This window comes from Lampris incognitus, chromosome 19 (genome assembly GCF_029633865.1).
Source record: "Lampris incognitus isolate fLamInc1 chromosome 19, fLamInc1.hap2, whole genome shotgun sequence".
NCBI classification, from domain to species: Eukaryota; Metazoa; Chordata; class Actinopteri; order Lampriformes; family Lampridae; genus Lampris; species Lampris incognitus.
This window is the reverse complement of record NC_079229.1, coordinates 14,772,187-14,797,972: the sequence shown is the minus strand read 5'-3', so window position 1 is coordinate 14,797,972 and position 25,786 is coordinate 14,772,187. Positions and strand designations below refer to the sequence as shown.

The window sequence follows — 25,786 nt, the reverse complement described above, 5'->3', positions numbered from 1 at the left end:
TGACCTACATTTTACCCATAATAAATAACGAAGTTAAAATTAATCTCCTCTCCTTGAGATGACAGCCTCTCCCATCGATATGCGTGAATTTGATATTTTCTCTCAAAATAAAATAAAGTTATAGAATCAAACCGAGCCAAGCAGGGTGAATCTGATACTTGTCATACATCGGTGAATGTCTTTATGTTCTGTATTTCTGCAAAAAAAAAAGAAAGAAAGAAAAGAAAAGAACACAGAAAAATGTGTTAAGAGGAAAAAAGTGCATACTTGCGAATTTAAATCGATACATTTAAGAGTCTATTAACGCATCCACCCCTCGCGTCTCCCATAGAGCAGCCTATCTAATGTAATCCATATTAGCTGACCACATCACATGATGACTAAATTACAGACCATGCCATCATAGCCTTCTCTTAACTAAAACAGGCAGGATGACTGTGACAACACTCATTACCAGACCATCGGTTGTATGGGATAAGCCTGCATGGTAGCCTGAATTCATGAAAATGGTGTTTTTTTCATTCTTCGTTTGGTTTCATGTCCTCGTAAAAGCCATTGTTAGGTGACCTGTTGAGAAGTAGCGCTGCTGCATGGTGAACTACCCCGTCCAAGCGCTGACCTTTGGCCCCTCATACCATAGAGCCAGGCTCAGGGGCAGTGGAAGCTGAATAAATGCCCCGAACACAACGACAGCAGGGCCGGCCCACAGGCTACACACACTTCACCCTCCTCTGGTGTAAACTAACGAAAAGCAAAGACAACGTGTGCAAGACATCCACACAGATGGGACAACATTTTCATGTTTCATAAATGAATGTGTGTGTGTGTGTGTGTGTGTGCGCGCGCGCTTTTCTCGTGGGGGGGGCGGTTTTGCTCTTCATAAGAACCATTTGATTCTATTTAATGAAGTCTTATTGGCGCCGCGTCCGATCTGTTATTTCACCCAATATGGGATCCTCCAGTGAAAGGCTTTATTTACCGTAAATGTTCCTCTGTGAGCCGGCTTGAATCTATTACTACTATCTTCAATAAACTCAAAAGTTTTTTCTCTCTTTCCCTATTTCAGAAACGAGTAAGGAAAACCCTTTACAAACCTAAAACAAACGTGAATCTCTGATGGCGCAAATGCATAAATAAGTCTAGTTTATTTGTGTAGCCCAAAAATCACAAGGTGGTCCCGAAGTGCGTTTACCATCAGTAGTACACAATATACGACAGCATACGACCCTATAGACCTGATAAGAAATGAGAGGTTTGGATCTCTTACGTGCAGATGTATTTAGGTCGGTGCTGATTAGTGATTATTGATGAGTTAGTTAGTGACCACATGAGCACAACAATGTTACTGAGAGGTAGCCTATACACACACACACACACACACGCTCACACATACCCATACACACACACACGCACACACGCACACACATTATATATATTCTCATATAGCAGAGCCCTCATTTACACACAAACACACACACACACACACACACACACACACACACACACACACACACACATAATATATAAAACTTTGTTAAAAGAAACACTCAGCTGTAGGGAAAGTGTACAACAAATAAAGAACAAAATAATCAAGTGAGTCAAGTAAATTCTTATATATATATATATATATATATATATATATATATATATATATGCTGGTCAGCGAGGGCTCTGCAAGTCAAACGTCAGGCCGATGTGAAAAGAGCCACAGACTTACTGCAGGGCACATAACTAGTAATAGACCTGATGTGTCAAAAGCTGTTGCGAGCGGATGAATTGAGCTCCCTTTCTTTCTTTCTTTCTTTCTTTCCACGTTCAGTCCCTTAAACTGAATGCGTTAGAAATATAATAGGACACTTGGCTGTCTGGGCCTTTGCCAGCTAAGGTTTCAGCCAACTTTTTTTTCCACCCACTTCTTTATATTGGGTATTCATAGTATGGGACAAAGGACAGAGCGGAGGGGATTGTATCTGGCCCTTATACGTGCGGCCTAAACTCAATGGATAAATTCAGTGGACAATTCAACCGACCGCTTTATTTACGCTCCACAAAATCAACCGGCAGTTATGAGCGTGGCTGTTATTACCGCCCGGCGTGACCACTTCCGGTTCTATTCCGGTTCTGACAAGGTTGTGGAGGTTAGCTTAGCGTCTCAGTTTCGCCGTCATGCCTGGCTGTGGCTATGTCGGTAAGATCGCCCCCACACCCATTAAACCTCCCGGGGCAAAGAAAGCGTTTAAATGTGGATTATTATTATTGTAACCGGTTATTTACTTGCCCGGTGCGGGATTCGATACGGGGTGTACTGCACCACAAGGCGACATCACTAACCGCTCGACTAAAGGGTCAGACCCGTTGGCTAGGGGCTAACGTGTCTTATTAGTAGTTTACATTATTAAAGCATGTTTTACATATTTCGTTGTAGAGAGGGACAGAGATGACGGAGACCGCTAATGGACTTAGGTACCAAATGTAGTTCGAGTTTAAGCTATTTTATTTAGCTGGGAAGGAATAGAGCTCAGGCGCATAATGTATTATTTCAGTGTGATATGAAAGACAAAAAAAAGAAGAAGAAGAAGAAAAAGGGACAAAAAAGAAAAAACAACGAAATATTCTGGTAATATTTTACAAACATTACTAGATTTTTCCATTGAGAAAGACTCCTTTGTTGATGTTCCATAGCACCTATATTAGTTTCTTTTTTGGAGGTAACTTATTTGAAATACATTTGAAGAGAAATAAATATTTGGGCATACTACACATTTATAACAGGCAGACTGGAAAACCTGCCAACATGTAACTGAGAAGAGGAGAAGGAGAGGAGAGATGAAGAGGAGCAAGGAGAGAACATGAAGGAGAGAAAGGAAAGTACACAAAGTTAATCGTTTAAATCGTGGTAGTTTAAACCTCACCTGAAAAGGGTTGTTAGAGAAGAGTTGTGCAGCACTAAAACACAAATAAGAAAAACACAAATACGTGTTTCAGCAACACTTAACATGCATTCTTAAACAAAACCATCCTTCAGTAACTTTTGCTTTTTTTTAAAACACTTTCTATTCTTTTGATGAGCTGTGTTTTTGCAGTGGTGTGTGTGTGTGTGTGTGTGTGTGTGTGTGTGTGTGTGTGTGTGTGTGTGTGTGTGTGTGTGTGTTTAATTGTAGTTTGGCAAGAAAACATTATTTCTTCACCTGTTGAGTCTGTTCTCATTTATGCTGAATTTACAATAAAACGTAATACACTGATATTCCTTTATTTAATGGGACTTGACTCACACTGATGACTAATCCGTGTCTTACATACTTGTTCTTGAAACCATTTTCACCCCAAGAAAAAAAGAGCACGTCAAATGCTAAAATATGCTATCAGAAAAAAAGCTTTGATTGTTTAGTAGAAAACATATGGAGAGATGCCACCCAGAAGTTTTCATCCAATATGGCATTTGGTCCAAGAGGGAATATCGTTGAAAGGTCAGGTTATTTCTGTTCCTCGTAGTCGACCTATTTAGCAGCCTAAAATAGAGGAAGTTCATTCAGGAGGGTTTCTAAAAAAACGTTTCGTTGTGTGGAGGATTTTTGGCTGAAAGCAAAATGAAGCACTTTGGATTTTTCTTTTTTAAGTTGAGTAAACTCCACAACACCATAATTATTCAACAAAGCAACCCAACAAGCCCCCTTTCTTTCGCTTTGTACCGTCCTTTTTCCTTAAATTTTGATTTAAATAAAAGTAATGATAGCCTTGGGATCAAACTGCCGTGTTGCGAGAGATGAGACCAAGCTGACCTTAGGAAAGTTGATAAATTAACAAGTGTAAATTCAGCTTGAGGAACTGAAGAGGCAGGGTGAAAGGTGAGCCAGAAGAAGAAGGTCCCGCAGGAGAAAATCAGCGAGGTTTCTCCCAGACTGTCAGTTATGCTTTTCTATTGTGTGTGTGGAAAAGCAATCATGAGGTGGTATGGGTCTGCTTGAATATCCCTGTAACCTTTTCCTATGCTCAGACGTGAGGAACGTGTGCTCTGGTCTGGCTTGCGCTCGTTTTAGCCTCTGCACCTGAGCATAAACTGTCAGCTGTGTCGTTTACAGCCGACTGCAGATTTGCCCGTCGGAGATGCAAACCGTGCACGACCACATTGCACGTTCCATCTCAAGTCAGGTCCACCGATACCTTGACTGTCAGGGTCACCGAATGGGCTGTAAAAAAACAAAAACAAAAAACGAGCTTGCTGCATTTGCGCGTCGCTTCCGTCGCGATAACGCCGGCCTGACAGATTAATTTCCACAGGTTTCGTTGAGCAAACCGTTTGCGGGTTGAAAACCTTGTACGCTTCCGTCAAACGATGCCAACGCGTAACGAATTAACTCGGTTTCTTAACTCTGAACTAGGCAGGTAAGTCTGAACGGGTCATTTAATGCTCCGTCGCGGTGGCGAGCTCTGCCCTATTTGGTAGTTCTGTTTAAATTTGAGATGAAACAAGAAATGAAGCGAACACAATAAGATATATATGCGTGTTGCATAAAAAAAAGGACAGCCAAAATGTGTGCGATCTCCCCCCCGTTGTGCCTCTCACTGGCACAGGAGCGGCTTTCAGAGATGGCACAGTCTGCCAGTGCCTCCCTCTGGCCGCAGGGAGGAGTGAACGTCGCTCTTAAAGGGGATGTCTGGAAAACCGGAAGAAGCTTTTAAGGTAGAACGGCGGAGTTATTCGCATTCTTCGAAGGCGCTTCTGCCCCTCTCCGTCTCTCTCTCTCAAAAGGCTCACAGGGCACACCGGAGTTGATGCAGAGAAACCCCGATCCCAATAGGGTTCACACGCGCCTGTGCGTGAGATCAGCCCGTGTAACGGAGACCACTGCACGTTTCTGCAGAAGGGTTAGCCAATACAGTTAAATGCATTTTGCTGTTAAATCAGGAAATCGGGTTAGACCTCTCAATCCGACAGGTTTACACCGAAAAAATATTGCGCCAAAATAGTTTGTCTCATTGAAACATACAAAAATGTGCACGTGGATGGGTTTTAAGAACTTTTGAGGGACGGTGGCCTATACCCATATCTTGTGTTAAAGAACTTAGTGTTAAAAAAAAACGACACTAACACATATAGGCCCTCGAGTAATTGAGTCCTGTGCTATTCCGAACACCTTCATACTTTTTTCATGTGTAACAGGCCACGTATAACCTGTTATCTACATTATAAAAACCGCAATGGATCCGCGTAAGTAGACGTTGCCCAGTTCTCAGAAACAGGTCGTCGCATGACGAATATGAATGGACCAGTAAAACACGAGGATGAAGCTGTGCTACGTTGAGCCCATTATCTCTTCATGGAGGTTAAACTCGGAACGAAACAAAATCAAAAGAAATGAAATAGCAGGTTTCAATAATAATAATAAAAGAACCCCACTGCGCTAACATTGAGAATAAATAATCATATCCCAGCCCGATATCTCGCGATGTGTCAATGACGCATTCGCTCACTTTTAATAAGGCACGAGACGAATATGGCTGCAGTAAAATGAAGATATTGGTTTAGTGGACCTCATGATTCACTGTCAGCCTCGCTCCACCGCTAACATTTCCACTCCCTTGATTATAATTGATTGTGTGATAAGCCAGCTATATTGAGTCACGGCGCAAAGTCAAAATATTCATCCTTTAAGTGCTTAGTTGGAATGTACTGCTTATACTTAAGAAATAAGTTTGAACAGCCATCAAAGTTCATTAGAATTACTTTTACTTTTTATCTTTATTTTCGGGATTTGAGCGCGAGAGCGAGAGAGATAGAGTCAGAGAGAGAGAGCGAGAGTCAGTCGGAGAGAGCGAGAGAGCCCGAGAGTGAGCAGGGGAGCAGGTGTGAGGATTTAGATCAAGATGACATACCTACATTATGTTATTATGAGTTGTTTCGTGGACATGCGCACGCACGTCTAAACGTTTTTTTTAATAAAAGCATCTGACGTCTGAAATTGAGACACCGGACTGACTAAACGGTCAGTGTTCCGAGTCCATGTAAAAATTGAAACATCCATCTAAATCAAATGTCAAATTCTGAACAGCTCGTGCTGGGGCCCAATTTCCCAGCGCTCGACGGACACTCGGCATGTGTAGTGTATTTTACAATGTTCCTATCCGTTTTCTAATATATGAAAAGACATAACAGCATGCACTCATTCTTTTACATCCCGACCCCCAACACGACGCACTTCATACGAGCTCTTCTACCATTCATTTGAAGGAAGACAGTATTTGACCTATCAGCTTTTCAACCACCTACGCAGGGCATGGCGGGCTTCAGTGCTATGGGCTGTGGTAAATGCAATTCCGAGACAGGAACGGATACACATAGAAGGTTGAGGCATTGTGTTTGGGTCTAATTGCGTGTTAACGGATTCATCCCTCCTCAGTGAAACCGGACGTGTACTTTGACAACCTATTTGCATACAGTACCCTGTGTGTGCCACCTGCAACGTCTCTGGTATAAGAACACGCCTACCTTTCCTTTGAACAAGGACCCCGTTTTCCCTCCCTCACATCCCTCAGTTAAAATCGTGCATATAACCCTGGCAACCTGTTTCTCTGGGACCCGAGCAAATCATGCATTTGACTTCTTTGCAACCCGTTTCAGTCCTGTACCTTAATGTCGCCATCCTCTTCAGCGAAACCGCTGCGGAGTTTGATGGAAAAGGCATGCTTCTTTTTTTTTAATTATTCGGCTATTACTGTCGTCGGCGTCTCTGCTGACTTAACGGTTAGGCGCCGCAGCCTTGAAATGGTACACCATTTGTTCGATCCTTTGTTTGTTTTGTGGTTTCCCAACAGGTCACGAGGACACGCCGTGGTTCATGGGGTTTGTAAATGCCAGCTCAGCTGCGTCTGTCCGTCTATACGAGGCTGTGGATGTCAGTGACCTTGACCCGGTAACCTGCTGTCAGCGCTGCCGTGATGAAGGGTAAAACAAATCTCCACATATCAGTGAGCACAACTGATCATTTGAAACCCTTGACTGAAGTATATATCAATAGTAAACTTTGCCGTATCGTGTTCTTTCTGATGACCATCCGTTACTTTCAGCACAAGGCCCACCTTTCGGTCGATCGTTACTTGTATTTTTTTGTTTTGTTTTTGCATCTCATCATCTATGACTCCTACATTGAATGCACGTGAATTCAGCGATTAAATATGCTGCGTTTTAAGTTGGCAACGTTTAACATTTTGAATACAGACAGACCTTGAAAATATTGATATTTTGCTATCCGCGTTCCAACTTGCTGAAGGCTTTCACATTTTCTCTCCGTGGAAGCGCTGGTACACCTTTACACAGACGACTGAGGGTATTGGTGTCTTTTTTGCAAGCAAGGGTTTGAAATGTTGATCAATACGCGTCGATTCACACCGAGTGTCCGAGCGAGAGAGAGAGAGAGAGAGAGAGAGAGAGAGAGAGAGAGAGAGAGAGAGAGAGAGAGAGAGAGAGAGAGAGAGAGTGTGTGCGTGTGTGTGTGTGTGTGTTTCTGACAGTGTCGTCCATTGGTACTTGCTCTATATGTACCCATCATGTGGAGAATGGGATGTGAAGCCCGGTGGGACTGACCGGTGTGATCAACTTCGACCTGACTTGATTTTAGACCCTCTCGACATGTACAATGCCTTAGCATCCAAGACACTGAAACCCCGTCACAGGAAAACAGCGCCATAAAACACCGTCAATATCCATTCTGTATATTTTTTTTACATTTTTATGTCAATGTTTACCATTGTAGGTATCAGGTCGCTGCATTGGCTTTAGAGAAATGTCACTGTTCCGATGAGCTTCTTAGTTTGATGATGGTCACTCGGTCTCATACAAGAGCCACAGGAGTGAGGTGAGACGTCCTCCTTTCCAATCTTCTTCTCTTTGTTTAAATACTACAGTGTCTTCATATGCTCAAGTGTGGACGTATAGGGCTTTTTTTCATACTCTAATATCTTTAAAATAGATGACCTTTGTGTCCCAATCTCCTCAAGCCAACAAAGGCCTAATGGTTATCTGACAACACTGTCCAAAATCTAAATTCATAATGTATGTCCCAGAATTGATCATGTAGACTACGCTGACTGTACTATCAAAACAGTCTTTCTCATAACGGCAAACAACTATTTGTAAAGAGATAGTGGAGTAATGGCGTCCTGAGCAGGGAATGACGTCATACTCCCTTGTGTGTGTTGTAATCTGAGTTTCTCTGTCCTCTGTTATGGAAGCCGCTCCAGCCGCGCTCATATTAGTGCACGTCAGGTAGGTAGCGTTAGCAGGATAGCTAGCAAGCTAATAATTACGTTAAATTGATATAGGTCACTCGGCAGATCGAAGAAATAGCTCCTTACCAAGACAAATACGTTACTAATGTTAATAAATAACTCTGTACTGTAAAAATCAGTATTCCAACCGAACGAAATATTTTTTTAACATTTTTTTCCTAATGTAAACTACTAATAAGACACATTAGTCCTTAGCTAACGGGTCTGACCGTTTAGTCGAACGGTTAGTGACGTCGCCTTGTGGCGCAGTACACCTCGTATCGAGTCCCGCACCAGGCAAGAAAATAACCGGTTACATTGGTGGCAGTGGTGGGATCCGGAAGGGTGCAGATCCTCAGAAGTCTCTTCGGAGCGCGGAATGACAAAGCGCGAGGGCGCGCTTCGGGGAGAGGGTAACGACTGTAAACTACTAAGACACATTAGTCCCTAGTTAATGGGTCTGACCCTTTAGTCGAGCGGTTAGTGTTGACGCCTTGTGGTGCAGTTCAACCCGTGTCGAATCCCGCACCGGGCAACAAAATAACCGATTACATTAAGTTTTCCCCTTTTTCTCTCCAATTGTATCCGGCCAATTACCCCGCTCTTTTTGAGCAGTCCCGGTCGCTGCTCCACCCGCTCTCTGCCGATCCGGGGGGCGCCCCGACCGACCAGAGGAGGCGCTAGTGCAGCGACCAGGACAAATACCTACATCCGACTTCCCGCCCGCAGACACGGCCAATTGTGTTTGTAGGGACGCCCGACCAAGCCCGAGGTAACGCGGGGATTCGACCTGGCGATCGCGTGTTAGTAGGTAACGGAATAGATCGCTACGCTACCCGGACGCCCACCGAACGAAATAATAGCCATGAACGCGAAAGGGAGGGGGGAGGTTTGTTTTGGTTTGGTCTGAGATGTTGGTGCTGAATGTCGTATATAAATAACACCATTACATATTTGTATTGTATTGTATTGTATTCTCATGGAAGTTGTGTGAGGGTGCCATGCATACCCCGTGGTGATCATCAAGGAGATTCGGCAGTTTACAGAAGTCATGGACCTTTTCTCCACAACGTGAGTTTGACTTCCTTGACAGACAAAGTACAGGCTGGGGTACCTTTCATCATGGAAGTCTCTGGAAGCCTCGCTGGGGACCCCAGAAAGCCCACAGGTCAGCAACTAGAGCAGGGAATGTCATTAATGGATTCAACTTTTTTAAGATTATTATTTATTGGCATTTTAAGCCTCTGAAGTAGCATTTGATTTGTGATCTGTATATTTTTTTAAGCATTTTGCTAACAGAAAAAAAATGAAATGGTACGTGTTTTAACCAAGAAGAACATTTTTTACAATTACTCTGAGTGTAAATTACCTTGACTTGGCAGACTTCAATCAATTTAACTTCATAGTACACCTTGTATATAAATGAAGTACAATTCACTCTACACGGGAAAAAGAAATGCTTAAAATGTACACAGCGTGAGAAATATGCATAGAATGTAAATATGCATCGTGCAAAATACATTTAAAAAAAAGGATGAATAGGGAATCCTTGCTGTGGTAGGAGCCAAGTGCATGTATGTAAATTGGGGGAGGTGTGTATGGGCAAGGGGCCACGTTCAAGGTAAAAGATATAAAAAAAAACTATTGACTGATTGATGGCAGGAATATTGTCTACTGTACTAATTCATCATGAAATAATGATTGTTAGTTTTATGTATTCATCTATGCTGCAGTTTGATTCTCTACATTGCGTTTTATTAAAGACTTTTTAAAAACATAAAACTACGTCAAGTATTTTGGTTTGATATATATCTGCTAATAAAGGCAATTTTATACATTTTTCTGAATAGTTGGTCCTGTAATATTTCAGGGATACAGGCTTTGCATGGATGGAACTTTTCTTACGTCTTGGTAGAGTTCAGTGAGGGGACACCGACAGGTCAAAGTTCACATCGTATCACCGTATTGGATGACGGGTTCTTCACAACGTCTTATGAGTGTTTGTTGGAAACCGCTGGGAAATACCAAATCAGTAAGTCAAGAAGTACAAACGTCTTTCGGTAAAGATTAAGTAATCAAGTATTTTGAGGTTGGCTTTTTCCAGTCAAGTTGTCATTCATCTCTCCGTGCTTCTCTCTTTCTTTCTTTTTCTTTGTCCTTATTTTTGCCCTCTCTCTCCTTATTTTTTTTCCAGATGTCACCGTCTCCAACCCCGTCTCCAAACTCTCCTCCATTTTAAATCTCTCTGTCCTGCGGTCCTCCCCCGAGGGGTTGGTAATATCTCTGCTACACGGCCGCCAGGGAGCGCCCTCCTGCGTCCCCTCTCAATACACGGTCTCTGAAAGCGGCAACGTGGAGGCCGCGTACCTGGGAGACTCTGTCACACTGCAGGCGGTTACAAGTGGAGGTCTCATAGCGGAGCTCTTCCGGTGGTTTACTCAGAGGAAGACCCAGAGAAAGGTAGAGACGGAGGAGAGGGAGGTCATACGGTCACAGAGCAGCACTGCGGTAAGAGCACGCAGGTTTGTTGGAAATGTCCGATTAAACACTTCCAACTCACTTTTTTTCCCTTCAAGTTAAGATAGAATGAGTGATGGTTTTCTGTCAATCAAGGCCTCCAAATGGGTTCACAGAATGATATATCCACGTCAGGACCATTTGAACTCAAATTAAGAATAAAAACTAAAGCTGTACAGGTTTACTTCAAACATTGAAAATAAAAAATAAGAAAAATATTGAGAACGTTTTCTCTTTCTTATTTATGCATTTTCTGTGTAAAGTTTTTACAACGTATTCCTCCAATGATGTAATTCTTAATGGCCAAATTATACATTATTCCCAGAAGTGGACCTTTGAAACAGAGGGAGTTCATATGGTGTCAGTGAATGCTTCTAATGCTCATGGCTGGACCCAGAAGACAATCCATGTTGTGAGTGAAACCTCATTCAGTGAAAATATGCATCATGGAATGAAACTATACCCAGTGAGCGCATTTTACATTAATTGGTGTGTGTGTGTGTGTGTGTGTGTGTGTGTGTGTGTGTGTGTGTGTGTGTGTGTGTGTGTGTGTGTGTGTGTGTGTGTGTGTGTACATGCACATTTGCAGGTTGTTGTAGGCCCTGTTGTCTCTGACCTCACCATGGTGAGTTTGTCTGGGTACCAGCTGAGCGTTGGTCAGGACATCTCTGTTCAACTGGAGTTGTTCACCACCATCAGACAGCTGCTTCTCTTCAACCTCAAACTGAAGGCTGACAAAGAACACATCTATGGCCGTAATGATGACCGCAGCAGAAATGGCAATGATAGCACTGACAGTGACAATACCAGTGGCAAAACTAATCACGGTAATGGCCACACCTCTGGCTCTGTTAAAAACAGTCAAAGTGACAATAATGACCACAAGAACCACTATTTCATCAGAAAACAGGACAACAGCTATGACCACTCTCTCAGCCAACACCACAGTAACAATAACCCACCTGACAAGAATGTCTTTTGTATGACTAACATAATATATAACCAAAGCCACGGCCATGATGGTGTTGACCGTAGTAACCCATCCCTTTTCCAAATCCATACACAGCCCCTGGCTGCTGATCCGCTCCACTTCAGCCCTGTCCACCTCATTCATAGCCCATCCAGCTGCCATCTACACCTCCACCTTCCCTTCCAACTCCCCACCATTGCGGGGCATTATCAGCTCTCGGTGTATGTTTCCTCCATGACCGATCCTTCATCAGTGCTGCTCTCCACTGATCTACCTCATGCACTGGTAGTGTATGATCACATACAGAGCCTGTGGCCCTCGAGAAGTTGGAGAACAGTAGTTCCTACCCAATCAGATCTCCACCTGGAGGTCATGAGCCATGCCAACCGTATGGAGTCTGGAACGCTTTGGACTGTCATTTTGAACGGTGACATTTTGGTCAACAGAACGACTGAGGACTGGAACACAAACATGTCTCTTCAAATAGCCGGATGTTATCAGGTTACAGTCAAGGCTTTTAACCCAGTCAGCTGGGCTTTGTTCACTATAACCATCCTGGCCCAAATTCCAGTTGGAGAGTTAATGTTGACTGTTCCAAGTGTGGTCCAAGTAAAACAGCCAACTTCCATTTGGTTTACCATCACAGCAGGCTCAAACATGACTGTGGCCCTACTGGTGAATGGAAGTATGCTGTACCAAAACACCAGTTACACCACTGAAGAGGAGGCAGAAGTGGTTCTGCTTTTTGACCATAGTGGAATAGCAGAGGTTTGGCTTAGAGCTGACAACATGGTCTCCTCTAAAAACAGGAGTATAAGTGTATGTGTCAGGAGGAGCAGTGAGCCGTTGCCACCACAGAGCATCAATACAGATTGGCCACCACCCACCAGTCAAAGTCTGATACACAACCTGGATGTCAATGGTGAGAAATAATTCCTCGTCACAACACATTTCCAGAAAGTTTACCCTTTATCCCTTTAAAACTGTAAATTACAGCTTATGTTTCTTTTGAAACTTCGAAAAGTGGAACATGACCTAGCTGTAATTCCTAGATATGTGCAACTTGAGATATAACTATAGCTATTGTATTGCTATACTTCTACTTGAGATAGTTTTTACTTGAAAGTGACAACAAGCAACACCTGCCCAAGCTGCTGGCAGGCTAACTTTAGAAAAGTGGATTATTTGTCTTTTATCCCTAACTGAATCTCACATTTCTGGTCACTGTCTGAGCAAACCTGAGCTTTCAACAGTATCAGTATCTCATCTTCATCTATCCTTGAATTGAGGAGGACTCCCACTAAGCAATAGTCCTCTTTGATAGGTTGCCATGTCCATCTCTCACATTTTGTTTCTCTCGTCACCTTTTAAAATGAACATTGCCACAATTTGCTTTTGACCCGAAAACATTACCTGTGTGTTTATCCCAGTTTGGAACACTTTATCACCCATACAACCAGAAATTAGCAGTGATCATCAGTTGAGCTCTCTAGTCAGAGGAGCAGAGCAGGCCAACACCCAGATACAAATACTTGTTGTCCTGTGACTTATATCTAATAATGATAGATTAATACCTTCCAGGTAATTGGTATGTTTTTGATGATGGGGAGATACTGATGTGTGGAGATTTTTTTTTTTTTGTCTGATGTCTTCTAGCTGTGAGGATCTATACAGCAAAGCAGACTTATCCCACAAACACAGACATAACCTTCCTGGTCAAGGCTAATGTATCTGGACGATTGAAGTTCCTCTGGAGTTTTACAGACTCCAGGTACATCAGAACCACCTCAACCACCATTACCACAAGATTCCGGACTCCCGGCAGGTATAGGAAACAGTGAAACTCAAACTGTGGTAATGCTTCTCTGGTAAATGGACCAATATAAAGAGTTTCAGTTTATTCTTAAGAACTAAAAGACAATAGTTAATTTTGTCCAAATGTATTTAAACTTCATTCAGAATGGTCATTCTTTTGAAAAATGGCATCAGAATAATGTTTATTGGCCATGTATGTTTGCACTAACATAGAATTTGACTCTGGTTTCATGGCTTTCTCAGTATACTTAAACATAGAATAACAACACTACAACATTACTTAATTGTTAGGGGTTTTTTATATGTAAAATATGTGCTATATATATAAACTTAGCACAAAAAGTAAAGACATTTGTGTTTGGTAGATCATTTCCTTGTCGTAACAATGCTTCTTGGCAATAAATTGTTGTGGGTCGGAAAGGAACCAGTGCAGGGGTCCGGCAGGGTCAAGCCCGTAGGCACGTTTATTTCGGTTCAGGGAAGGGAAATGCGGGATGTGTATGGTGCAACTAGAGTCCTGGATGTGGGGTGTATAAAAGACTACGCGTCTGTGTGCAGGGCGAGTGTGGTGCGTGTGTGCAGGAATGTAAATGACTGGAGGGTGTTTGTGCGTGTTGGTGAAGCGCAAGTCCAGGAGTAGGGATTCTGCGGGAGGCAGCGTGGGAGCACAATGGAGGGGTCCGAGGAACACAAGGGACGCGAGAAAGACGGAGCCCGAGAAGCACCGGCACCGGGGGGTTCTGGGAGGACGGGAGAGAGAGACACAGAATTAGACTCAGGGATCACAAGAATCGCAGGAGAAAACACAGCCAAAGAGTCTAGCGATCTACTGGGTAACTATCGTACTAGATGGCACAATCTGGCAACGACTGCACGTCAGCGTCCTCTGTTACAGCTGGCTGCAGATTGGCTTCAGGTGCGCTGATCACCGATGAGCCTCTGGTGCGTAGCTGCGCTCTCAACGAGCGCGCTGATTGAGCCCTGCTGGTAGACTCAGGCGGAGACGCGCCTTGCGTCTGGACCACAACATAAATCTTATATCAGGCACCTGATTGTCAGCACCTGAGGTACCAGAAGCTCAAAACAAGAGTCAATAGCAACAGCAAAATAAGCTGTTGGGCATTGGCAGAGAAGATTTGGCAAAATTTTCATGGGCGCAACCCACATACTCAGCTCTGCTGCTCATCCCACAAATGAATGTTCCTTACAAATGTGGCACCGTTTAAAAGGGAAATAAACAGGCTTTCCAACGGTATAAGATTTATTGCCAAGAAGCATTGTTACAACAAAGAAATAATCTACCAAACACAAATTTCCTTACTTTTTGTGTAAGTATATACGTATATGTGTATGTATATATATATACTATGTGTGTGTGTGCGTGTGTGTGAACTAATTAATTGCAAAGCGCTTTGAGTGGCTGTTGCAGCTAGAAAAGCACTATATAAAATGCAACTTGATATATACACTCACTGGCCACTTTATTAGGTACACCTTGCTAGTACCGGGTTGGACCCCCTTTTGCCTTCAGAACTGCCTTAATCCTTCATGGCATAGATTCAACAAGGTACTGGAAACATTCCTCAGAGAGGTTGGTCCATATTGACATGATAGCATCACGCAGTTGCTGCAGATTTGTCGGCTGCACATTTATGATGCGACTCTCCCGGTCCACCACATCCCAAAGGTGCTCTATTGGATTGAGATCTGGTGACTGTGGAGGCCATTTGAGTACAGTGAACTCATTGTCATGTTCAAGAAACCAGTCTGAGATGATTCGAGCTTTATGACATGGCGCGTTATCCTGCTGGAAGTAGCCATCAGAAGATGGGAACACTGTGGTCATAAAGGGATGGACATGGTCAGCAACAATACTCAGGTAGGCCGTGGCGTTGACACGATGCTCAATTGGTACTAAGGGGCCCAAAGTGTGCCAAGAAAATATCCCCCACACCATTACACCACCACCAGCAGCCTGAACCGTTGATACAAGGCAGGATGGATCCATGCTTTCATGTTGTTGACGCCAAATTCTGACCCTACCATCCGAATGTCGCAGCAGAAATCGAGACTCATCAGACCAGGCAACGTTTTTCCAATCTTCTATTGTCCAATTTTGGTGAGCCTGTGCGAATTGTAGCCTCAGTTTCCTGTTCTTAGCTGACAGGAGTGGCACCCGGTGTGGTCTTCTGCTGCTGTAGCCCATCTGCCTCAAGGTTCGACGTGTTGTGCGTTCAGATATGCTCTTCTGCATACCTCGGTTGTAATGAGTGGTTATTTGAGTTACTGTTGCCTTTCTATCAGCTCGAACCAGTCTGGCCATTCTCCTCCGACCTCTGGCATCAACAAGGCATTTTCGCCCACAGAACTGCCGCTCACTGGATATTTTCTCTTTTTCGGACCATTCTCTGTAAACCCTAGAGATGGTTGTGCGTGAAAATCCCAGTAGATCAGCAGTTTCTGAAATACTCAGACCAGCCTGTCTGGCACCAACAACCATGCCACGTTCAAAGTCACTTAAATCACCTTTCTTCCCCGTTCTGATGCTCGGTTTGAACTGCAGCAGATCGTCTTGACCATGTCTACATGCCTAAATGCATTGAGTTGCTGCCATGTGATTGGCTGATTAGCAATTTGCGTTAACGAGCAGTTGGACAGGTTTGCCTAATAAAGTGGCCGGTGAGTGTATATATATATATATATATATATATATATATATATATATGACGATGCGTTCAATATCTCCTGAATCTATATGTGATCAATGCAGTGATGCCAGAAATGTGTTTAAATGTGTTAAAATTTGTTTTATCTTACATATTCTCTAATCTAATGGTATAATTTTTATGTATATAACTATTAATTCCATATGAATATTGTTTAGGTCTGATCTTTTCTTTCCATTGTTTTAGGTTTTATGTTATAGTTAAATACTCCTTTGGCAAAAATATATGTTGACAGTTATGCCATGCTGAATTGAAACAAAAATGGAAATTGGATTGATTCTCTGTTATCTAACCATTCTGGTCATTCTGTTCAATCCAGGTACAGTGTAACAGTAACAGCATCCAACAGCCGGAGGTCCTTCCTCTCTGAGCCATTTCCTCTGGTCATCCAGCGAGCGGTGCGAATCAACAGGCTGGTGCACCCTGCCTCAGTCCTGCTGAACCGGACGACAGCGTTGAGATGCCGGGTCAACGCCGGGACCAACCTCACCTACCTCTGGAACTTTGGAGATGGAACCTTCAGGCGGGGCTGGAACACAGAACACCACATTTTCCACAGGTGAAACAGCTGGAATAATAATAGTAATACTAATGATAATAATAAACTTTATTTATATAGCACTTTTCATGAAAAGCAGCCCAAAATGCTTTACATCCGGAAAAAACAAATGACACCTATCACAAGCAGAAAAAAAGATTAAATAAAAATGTGGTTTAAATTCACTGGGGTGAAGCATCTTGTTTTTGGGGGGGATACTATACACGTGAGGAAAATACAAAAACCCAGTCGGAACAAGAATACAAAAGATAACCATTAAAACAGAACAAACAAGCAAAACAAATGCGGGGAAAAAAACCACAAATGAAGATTACGATCACATAAAAAAGCGAGTTAATGAAAAAATGTAAGTTGTATGTGATTTCGGGCTACATTAACATGTAGATGTACATAAAAAATTATTTTGACATAAAGCACAACAAGCCTATAGTTGATCTTTTGGATGACAACATCCATATTGGGCCTAATGAAATTTATGAGTCTATCCACAGACACAAATATTTTTGTTGCATCAATTTCTTCAGTAGGAGAGCCATCAGTGCAACTCATGATTTCAGCTCTTTGATGATTGTCCAAGACTCTGTATGTTACCAAGATAAATAATAAAGTAAAAAAAATGTTCATTTATTTTATCAGGCAATAATTTGTTAACAAAGCGACGAGCATGGGCCCAAGTCCATGAATACTGGAATGGTATCCAGTGCTGTACCTGTGCCCCCATCCATAGGGTTAGTAGTTGTGTCAGTAAGGGCATCTGATGTAAAATTTTGCCAAATCAGTGTGCGGATAGACAAGACCATGCCGGACCGTCGAGGTCCGGGTTAACAACGACCGCCTTTGGTGCTGTGCCCTCACAGGTTACCGATGGAAACTGTAAAATCCACTGTGGCGACCCCTGAGAAACAGGGAATAAGTTGAAAGAAGAAGAAGAATTTAACAGAAAATCAATATTTAATAGTATTAAACGAAGATTGACTTTGTGAAGTAAGATGTTTAGATGTTTAAGTTATGTGTTGACTTTTGCTGCCTTCATTTGGAGTTAAATTGTGATGGAAAAATAAGAGAAGAATTATTGTCAGTTTTATACAAGGCCAACTGAAATTTGATCTTTTCACATATCCCACCTATACGCACACACACACTTGCTTGCTTGCTGGTTGTCCATCGTGCCCGATGATGACCATCTTCTTCTATTTGTGGGTCCTTTGAGGACTCAGATAGCAGAAGATACCTGCGCAGAGATGGTTTTTAAAGTGGCATGGGGGGTGCCCTTCTCCCAACGCCACATGACTTGATTGTAGAGGAGATGGTTACGATGGCAAGGGGGATCCCTAGACGACCGGCACCTCCACACAACTGCAGGGGGCTGCCGGAAATCCAGTTTTTCGGAAACCGCCTCGAAGCGTGCCGCCACAGCTTGCTTTTCTGTTGGGGTAAGCTCCCTTAGCCTTATGTCTTCCAGACTCACCCACAAGGCGGCGAGGCAGTGGTTGATAGGTGCCAGGGCGTGTCCACCAGGGTGGGCCTGCACACCATATCTCTGGGGCCCACTGCTGCTCCGAGATCCCCTGCCAAGTTAGCCTGGGGCCGCAAGACCCCAGTTACCATGTGTGGCCACGGGGAGGCCTGGCAGGAGTCTTGGTGAAGGAGAGGCTATGTACTGGCAAGGGAAGGCTTACACGCTAGGATGCTTCCCTATTCGCCACAAAGGCTAGCCAGCAGCAGCAAGCTAAGGGCAGGAAGGACACAAGCGGGTTGGAAGAACACATGCACCTTCCCTCCAACTACACACTGCTGCACTAGACGCATCACAACACCCTGTGTGTATGTACACACACACACACACACACACACGCATGCATTTCTTCAGAGGGGTCAGAGTGCAGGGGTCGGCAAAAGTGCAGCACCCTGGAACAATTTTTGGAGTTTAGTGCCTTGCTTAAGGGCACTTTGACAGAGATGGTGGGCACCATACATATAATATCCACAACCCCCCAGCTGAAATGGCACTCCTGTCGGTGCATTTTGGTTACTGCTCAGCCTCTACCTCTAGGCCATCCTGCCAGCCCAAAATAAACAAATCTAGCAGAGGATGGTTTCGATTCATTGACCTCTGGGTTGTGGGCCCAGCACACTTCCGCTGCGCCACTCTGCTCTCATTCACCCCAGATGGGACTTGAAACCACAATCCCGGGCTTAGGAGGCTAGTGCCTTATCCATTAGGCCACTGGGGCTGCTGAAAGGACCACTATAGAAACTCTACAATGGCCTATTCTTTTTTTCATCCTCATCCATTACACTGGTCAGTGAGTACACTCACAGTTTAGGCAAAGACATAAATTAACAATAATTTGTTGTGTGTGTGTGTGTGTGTGTGTCACTGCAGGGTGGGAGAGTTCACTGTGGAAGTGACTGTGTTTAACCTGGTCAGCTCTGCCTCTCTGAGCAGTCAGATTTTTGTGGTAGACCGCCCCTGCCAGCCACCACCTGTTAAAAACATCGGGCCTCCAAAGATACAGGTAATATTTACTGGATGGTAAACTGTTTATTCCTAATGGCAAAGCATGACAGAAGAAACAACCCACTCTTGCTCCTCTGTTTCCTCATCTCTCCTCTCCCACCTTTCCCTTTCCTCCGCTCATCTTCATATAGGTGTGGAGGTATGAGGTGGTTCGTCTAGGGGTGACCTATGAGAGTGACATTGACTGTGACATGTCATGGGGGCTTCATTATACCTGGACGCTGTATAACTCCACAGGCCAGGCTTTCCCATTGCCCTACATTGAAACACACAGACAGAGCATTACACTGCCAAGCCACCTCTTGCACTACGACACCTATACCGCCGTAGCCAGGGTGAGTACTGTAGCTGAGGGAAACTATGTCATTCATGTAGGAAGCAGAAGAATCGGGGAGACTTTAATGGAATTTTTTTTTTTTTTTTTACAAACTTGGGTCTCATTTTAATAGTTTTTGCCAACACATCAGTTATGATATCATTTTACAGGATACAGGATCACTGCCAGACTCAGCTTCATCATGACATCTTGGAGCAATTGAACATGAGCATCAGACATGTTTCAACAAGATCAAGTTAATCCAATTATCCAAATAACATATTTAGAAGTGAAAACAAAAGGGCAAGTTAAAAATCATCATTCAAAATGTCCAATATTATCAATGGTCAATTGTATTGCTGAGCTAGTACTTCCTGGTTCAACAGGCAGGAATGTTCAGCCTATCTATAAATTAACCGCCAGTGTAATTGAGAAGCCATAGGTAATGAGAAATCACATTCACAGTCTAATCAAGACACTATTTTTTTTATTGAAAGGACAGGTTTAAGGCTCATGTTCCGTTGTCATGTCAGACGCAGTTGTAAGCAGTGGTGCCGTATCCAACATCTCCAAAATGAAGCTTATGAGTAAAATGATATCATCACTGATATGCACAATTCAAAAAAAATAAAAAAATAAGACCAAGGTTGAAAAAAAATAGAAATATCCTTTAATGACCATTACCTTAAATGCAAATTTACTATTACTGTGTCTCATACGTAATTGTTTATATATTTATTGATAGAGCGATCATCGTAATATATTTCTTTATAGATTCATGAAAGACAATGTACATTCAATATCTTTTAAAGAATTTCTACACTGGGAAAAAGTTCTGTGTCTGAATGTACACAAGTAAATATGACTTCAGGCCAAAGCTGGTGTGGTGCTCTGCAGGTTCAAGTTGTGGGCAGCGTGGTGTACAGTGTCTACACGGTGCGAGTGGAGGTGGTTCCCAGCCCTCCTGTGGCCTTCATCCAAGGTGGCACCAACAGCTTCATTAATATCAAGAAGATCGCCAACGTAACACTCGACGGTCAGCTATCTTATGACCCTGACTTCCCCACAAATCCCCTCAGGTACAGAAAACAGACGCTGCATTGAAACCCTTGATGGAGTTTTACCCAATTCAATAAGATATCCTGAAAACTCTGAAATTATCAACTTAACTTATGCACATGAAATTTCAGCCATGGCTTCCTTAGCGGGTAACTTTAAAGGGTGGAGAGGAGGAAATACTCTCTTAATTGTGCAGTAAAATTATTGGTGGAAACCCAATGATTCTGATGACAGAATAAAACAAAAAAAAATTATACATGGTATACACTATGCACAGCATATAGATAGAGCAGTGCAGCCCAGTGCCAACCACAGAGCAGGTGCTATTACAGGTTGTGCTGGTCAAGATCAATGCAATACAATACAATACAATGTGTAAAATAACACCTTTAGATTTAATTCCTTACGCTGTATTCTATTTTTTTCTTCTCAGTTACAGCTGGAGTTGTAAGCCAGTTAGTGCCATTATCAGCTCCTGTTTTGACCAGTATGTTCCAGCATCCCTCTCCATCCTCACATTTCCTATCAGTTCCTTGAAACCCAACTTTGACCAGTTCCGGTTTACGCTCACCATCCACAGCAGGGAGTATTCAGTTTCCACAGAGACTTTTCTGACAATCACCCCAAACCTGTTTATGTAAGACTTAATATTATTTTTTGTTTTAAATGAAAGAAGTCCATATGTTCATACCTTAACTTTTTATTCACACTCAACAATCAAATGTGATGTGAATTATGTAAAAAATGAGTGGAATTGAATTTTAGACTGAATAAAATTTTAAAAAATCCCTCTTACCATCAAAGAGTATACCCTGACACTACATGTAACAGTTATCTCCTCCCAAATGTGTCTGAAATCTAGGAAAGTGTCTGCGTATTGTCTCCAGTGCCATGGAGAGCACATCAACTCGGATAAAGCCTTCTCTGTCAGCGCTGAGTTTCAGAGCTGCGGCGTTGGCCCCAAACATATCCAATACAGTTGGAGCCTCTTCCTGGTTAATGCCTCCTCTAAACCCATCATAGAAGGTAAAACAATGATAAGACAGTGAAACTATTCATGTATATCTGACTGTAGCAAAAAAACCACAAAAAAACCCCCAAAACAAAACAAAAAATAAACCGCAAAGCACTTTTAGGAGTTTGGTTTCAGGGATTGACAGACTTAATATTCTTTTTATTCCACACGTGTGAGCGCTTGATAACCTCTGTGTTTGTATATGTATTGAAAAAAAAAAAGAAGTTAATTCAGGTTCTACATTCATACATTTGGGCGGCACAGTGGCGCAGTGGTTAGTGCAGTTGCCTCCCAGCAAGAAGGTCCTAGGTTCGAACCCCGGGGTTGTTCAACCTTAGGGATCATCCCAGGTCATCCTCTGTATGGAGTTTGCATGTTCTGCGTGGGTATCCTCCGGGTGTTCCGGTTTCCTCCCACAGTCCAAAGACATGTAGGTCAGGTGAATCAGCCATACTAAATTGTCTCTAGGTGTGAATGTGTTGGCCCTGTGATGGCCTGGCGGCCTGTCCAGGGTGTCTCCCCACCTACCGCCCAATGACTGCTGGGATAGGCTTCAGCATCCCGTGACCCGAATTCAGATAAGCGGCTTGGATAATAGAGGTTCTACATTCTATTCTATTCTATTTAAGGTTATTGATTAACAACAAGAATGAAAGAAAAAGCTGTTGTCTGTGTCATTCTCACTTTGTCTTTTAAATAGTGATCAAGATAGTCTTTGTGTTTAGATGGAAGCAGAAATAAATGAAGACTTGGGGTGGAAGTTACAGCAACCCATGTTATATGGTCCTATTCTAATCTTTTAATATTTTTTCCTAGTGTATGCAAAATTCATGCAAGCAATAAAATGTTGGGTTTTTTTGTACCACCAGTCCCATTTTGTCAGCTTGTGGATCTCAGCGCTCCCTCCAATGTCATTGAGGACCCTGCTGCTCCTTATCTGCCTCTTGAGGCTTCCCTTTTGCCACCAGACACCATGCACACATCTTTTACCTGGGTCAGTGATCCTTCAGTTTCCCTGCAAACTTCACAAGACACCCACCGCAACCACACCTCAGTACCGATACAGCCGAGCAAGAACGGTGCTACATCTACGGCCCTGAGGCGGATGCAGCATCTGAACCTGATGGGTGGTAGCGATGACATCATCAAACGTAAACAAGTTATCTGAATCCAATGGGACTACAGACACTGGGCCACAAACTACAACACTGATATAGCATGCAACGCCTCACTTTGTCCTTCTCGCCCCATCTCCTGCAGCAGAGAACCCATCCCGAAATGGCCGACTTTGGAAACGGACGTTAGCAAACTATGAGGGGCCTGCCAGAAAAGCTCTGGCTGATCAAACAGAAAACACCACAGCTTCACCGATGTCCTCCTCAAAAGTTGTTGGTGTCTTGGCAAGCTCCGAGCCCTACTATCCACACAGGTCCTCTCCATTCAGCAGCACAGACAAAACAAAGGCGTTGGGTAAGATTGGGTTGGCGTGTCTGTTATCATTGTTTTGCTTTATTCTAATATTTTAGGACAATATTCAGAAGATTCGGTTGTTAAATCTTTGACTGTTAACATCTAAAACATCTTGTATCTCTGTTCTTGTGATTTTTGACCGCTGATAGTTGCAGTTGTCACACAGATAGTGTTTCAAGGTCACAAGTGTGAAACACATTAAAACTATTTAGAAAAGATCAATTTCACTGCGGAAATTTTTCTGTTAGAGGAAAAATTAGCTCTAAGAGTTATATTTTTCCCTGGTATAATTTGGCTGTGTTTTCCCAGAACCAAGTTATAGCTCTTCAAAATGTCTATCTATCTATCTAGCTAGTAGCTACCTGAATTTCTGGCACAAGCACAGTGTATGTTATGTCTAACAAAGCATTTAAATAACGTGATTGTAGTGTTAGGAGCGGTGTCTTAAAATTGCACACTGTGCAAAGTCTAATTGTGTGGGACTTGTGCATTAAAACCGAGTCTTTTATAGATGCTGATTATGATATTCCCTTCCTGGGCGTAGAAGAGGGAGACTCAGGATTTTCAGAAGGCAGACCAACAGGTATATATATACATGTGTTTATGTGTATATGTGTATATATGTATATGTATATGTTGCAGGCCTCGGGTTGCGGTCATGCAAGCAGATTATATTCCCTGTAATACGGGAGAAATAAGTTGACAGAGAAACATATGCTGCTTCTCAGACGTTGCTCTCAATAGAATTTATTCAAAATCAAATGCATAATCAAACACTTGTTTGTATTTTATTTTTTCCTTTGTTTAAAATTTATATAAAAATATGAATTTGTATAAAATATGAAGGATTCACAATTTTCACAAAATACTATAAGAGTACACATACGCCCATTTCCCTTTAACCCAGTGAGCTCACATTAACTCTGCTATACCACACATATGTATAAACTTCAATAAATACCATCATTATAACACTGTATTAGATCACCCCCTACAGTACAACCTGACCTAATTGTATTTATGGCAGCATTACCTAATGCATCATAATAATGTATTAACAATATGATGTGGCATAACTCAATGTCATGTAATATGACCAGTTACCAGTGTGCTGCATAGTTTTACTGTTATTCAAAACTGTGAACCTTTTATACTGGTAATATAACCATTGCATTCCATTGGCTTTAAATGTATTGGCTTGCTAACGTGCTCGGGTAGACTATCGCGATGATGCAATCCCTTGCAAGAATGTGCTCGGCTCGCCAGGATGCATTATTACATTGATACTAAATGAAACATTTCAGAGAGCAAACCAACATTAACTTTTCTTTCATTTTAAAACAGGATATGTATGAAAATACCGTGAACATGCATATTACAATACAACATTTCCCATTAACTGGGTTCTCAAAAATGATCGGGATATTTGTCCAGGGAGAAAATGGTTCCGCCATTATACACATGCGCTGCCGACGTTACTGCAGTTTACTGCAGTTTACCTTCAAATATACGCTTAATACGTGCATAAAACTTATGTGACTAACACATTATCCTGTTTACAGGTTCAAAATTCACATTCAATACATTTGGTATGTTTGCGCACACCACTAACCTGTAATACGGGAGAAATAAGTTGACAGAGAAACGTATGCTGTTTTTCACACGTTGCTCTCAGTAGAATGACGAACCCTAGCGATCGCCGAGCAACAACCATTCACTCCAATGCTGCGTACGTTCCAAAGTCAGGGACCCCTACTGGCTGGGAGGGACAGTGAATCAATATTAACCAAATTATTATTATTCTCCCATGAATGGAATTTAATAAAACGCATACAAAATGTGACCACATATTGTGTGCGTCACATATATGTATGTGTATGTGTATGTAACGGTTTATGTGAAATGATTATGAGTTTTCCAGGCAGTGATTTGTATGTATTCTCAGGTTTGGATGGTGAAAGTTTTGTTCCAAAAGGTGAGCCGGAGGTACATCTGGAACCAGGAGAAAATGAAGGGAGTAACTTGGTGGACCCCAGACCGTCTGTAGGGCTCCAAGAGCTGACCCTACTTGACCTGCCACGTGAGCTGGTAGAGACAGGGGTGTTTGAGTCTTACACTTACACAGGTGACACACACACACACACACACACACACACACACACACACACACACACACACACACACACACACACACACACACACAAATGTGCAAAAATATTCATACACGTGCCTGTCTATGTCTTCCTCTCTCTCTCTTTCTACGCTCAACCCAGGAACCTCTTCCCCCCTCATCAGTTTTAAGCCTTTCAGTCTGAAGCCAGGGAGCAGATACATGATGGAGGTCACTGCCAGTAAGTCTCCATTTCCATTCATGTCTCATGGGCAGCATCCCCTTATGATATTATTTTCACTATTTCACATGGCTACACCTTTTTCCCTTGTTTTGTATGCTGCTTTTCTAATTAATAGGGTCACTTTTAATCATCATGTAAATTATAGAGGGATTTTTTGCTTGTACTAATTAAGATTAGTAAATTATTCAGGTGTTAACAA

General features: G+C 42.6%; 1 protein-coding gene across 1 annotated transcript in view; it reads left to right on the top strand.

Annotated features, from left to right (window-relative positions):
• Nucleotides 1–6,275: 6,275 nt before the first annotated feature.
• LOC130129599 (polycystic kidney disease 1 like 1) overlaps nucleotides 6,276–25,786 on the top strand; it is a 57,243-nt gene continuing 37,732 nt past the window's right edge. The window contains exons 1-19 of the mRNA XM_056299193.1: nucleotides 6,276–6,303; nucleotides 6,814–6,911; nucleotides 7,473–7,488; nucleotides 9,365–9,433; nucleotides 10,460–10,773; nucleotides 11,429–12,674; nucleotides 13,409–13,577; nucleotides 16,613–16,852; nucleotides 19,239–19,371; nucleotides 19,505–19,708; nucleotides 20,587–20,768; nucleotides 21,182–21,385; nucleotides 21,611–21,774; nucleotides 22,633–22,914; nucleotides 23,024–23,233; nucleotides 23,383–23,419; nucleotides 23,701–23,816; nucleotides 25,179–25,358; nucleotides 25,507–25,584. Of these exons, the coding sequence (XP_056155168.1) occupies nucleotides 6,276–6,303; nucleotides 6,814–6,911; nucleotides 7,473–7,488; nucleotides 9,365–9,433; nucleotides 10,460–10,773; nucleotides 11,429–12,674; nucleotides 13,409–13,577; nucleotides 16,613–16,852; nucleotides 19,239–19,371; nucleotides 19,505–19,708; nucleotides 20,587–20,768; nucleotides 21,182–21,385; nucleotides 21,611–21,774; nucleotides 22,633–22,914; nucleotides 23,024–23,233; nucleotides 23,383–23,419; nucleotides 23,701–23,816; nucleotides 25,179–25,358; nucleotides 25,507–25,584 (3,970 nt within the window). The remainder of the gene's footprint in view (nucleotides 6,304–6,813; nucleotides 6,912–7,472; nucleotides 7,489–9,364; nucleotides 9,434–10,459; nucleotides 10,774–11,428; nucleotides 12,675–13,408; nucleotides 13,578–16,612; nucleotides 16,853–19,238; nucleotides 19,372–19,504; nucleotides 19,709–20,586; nucleotides 20,769–21,181; nucleotides 21,386–21,610; nucleotides 21,775–22,632; nucleotides 22,915–23,023; nucleotides 23,234–23,382; nucleotides 23,420–23,700; nucleotides 23,817–25,178; nucleotides 25,359–25,506; nucleotides 25,585–25,786) is intronic.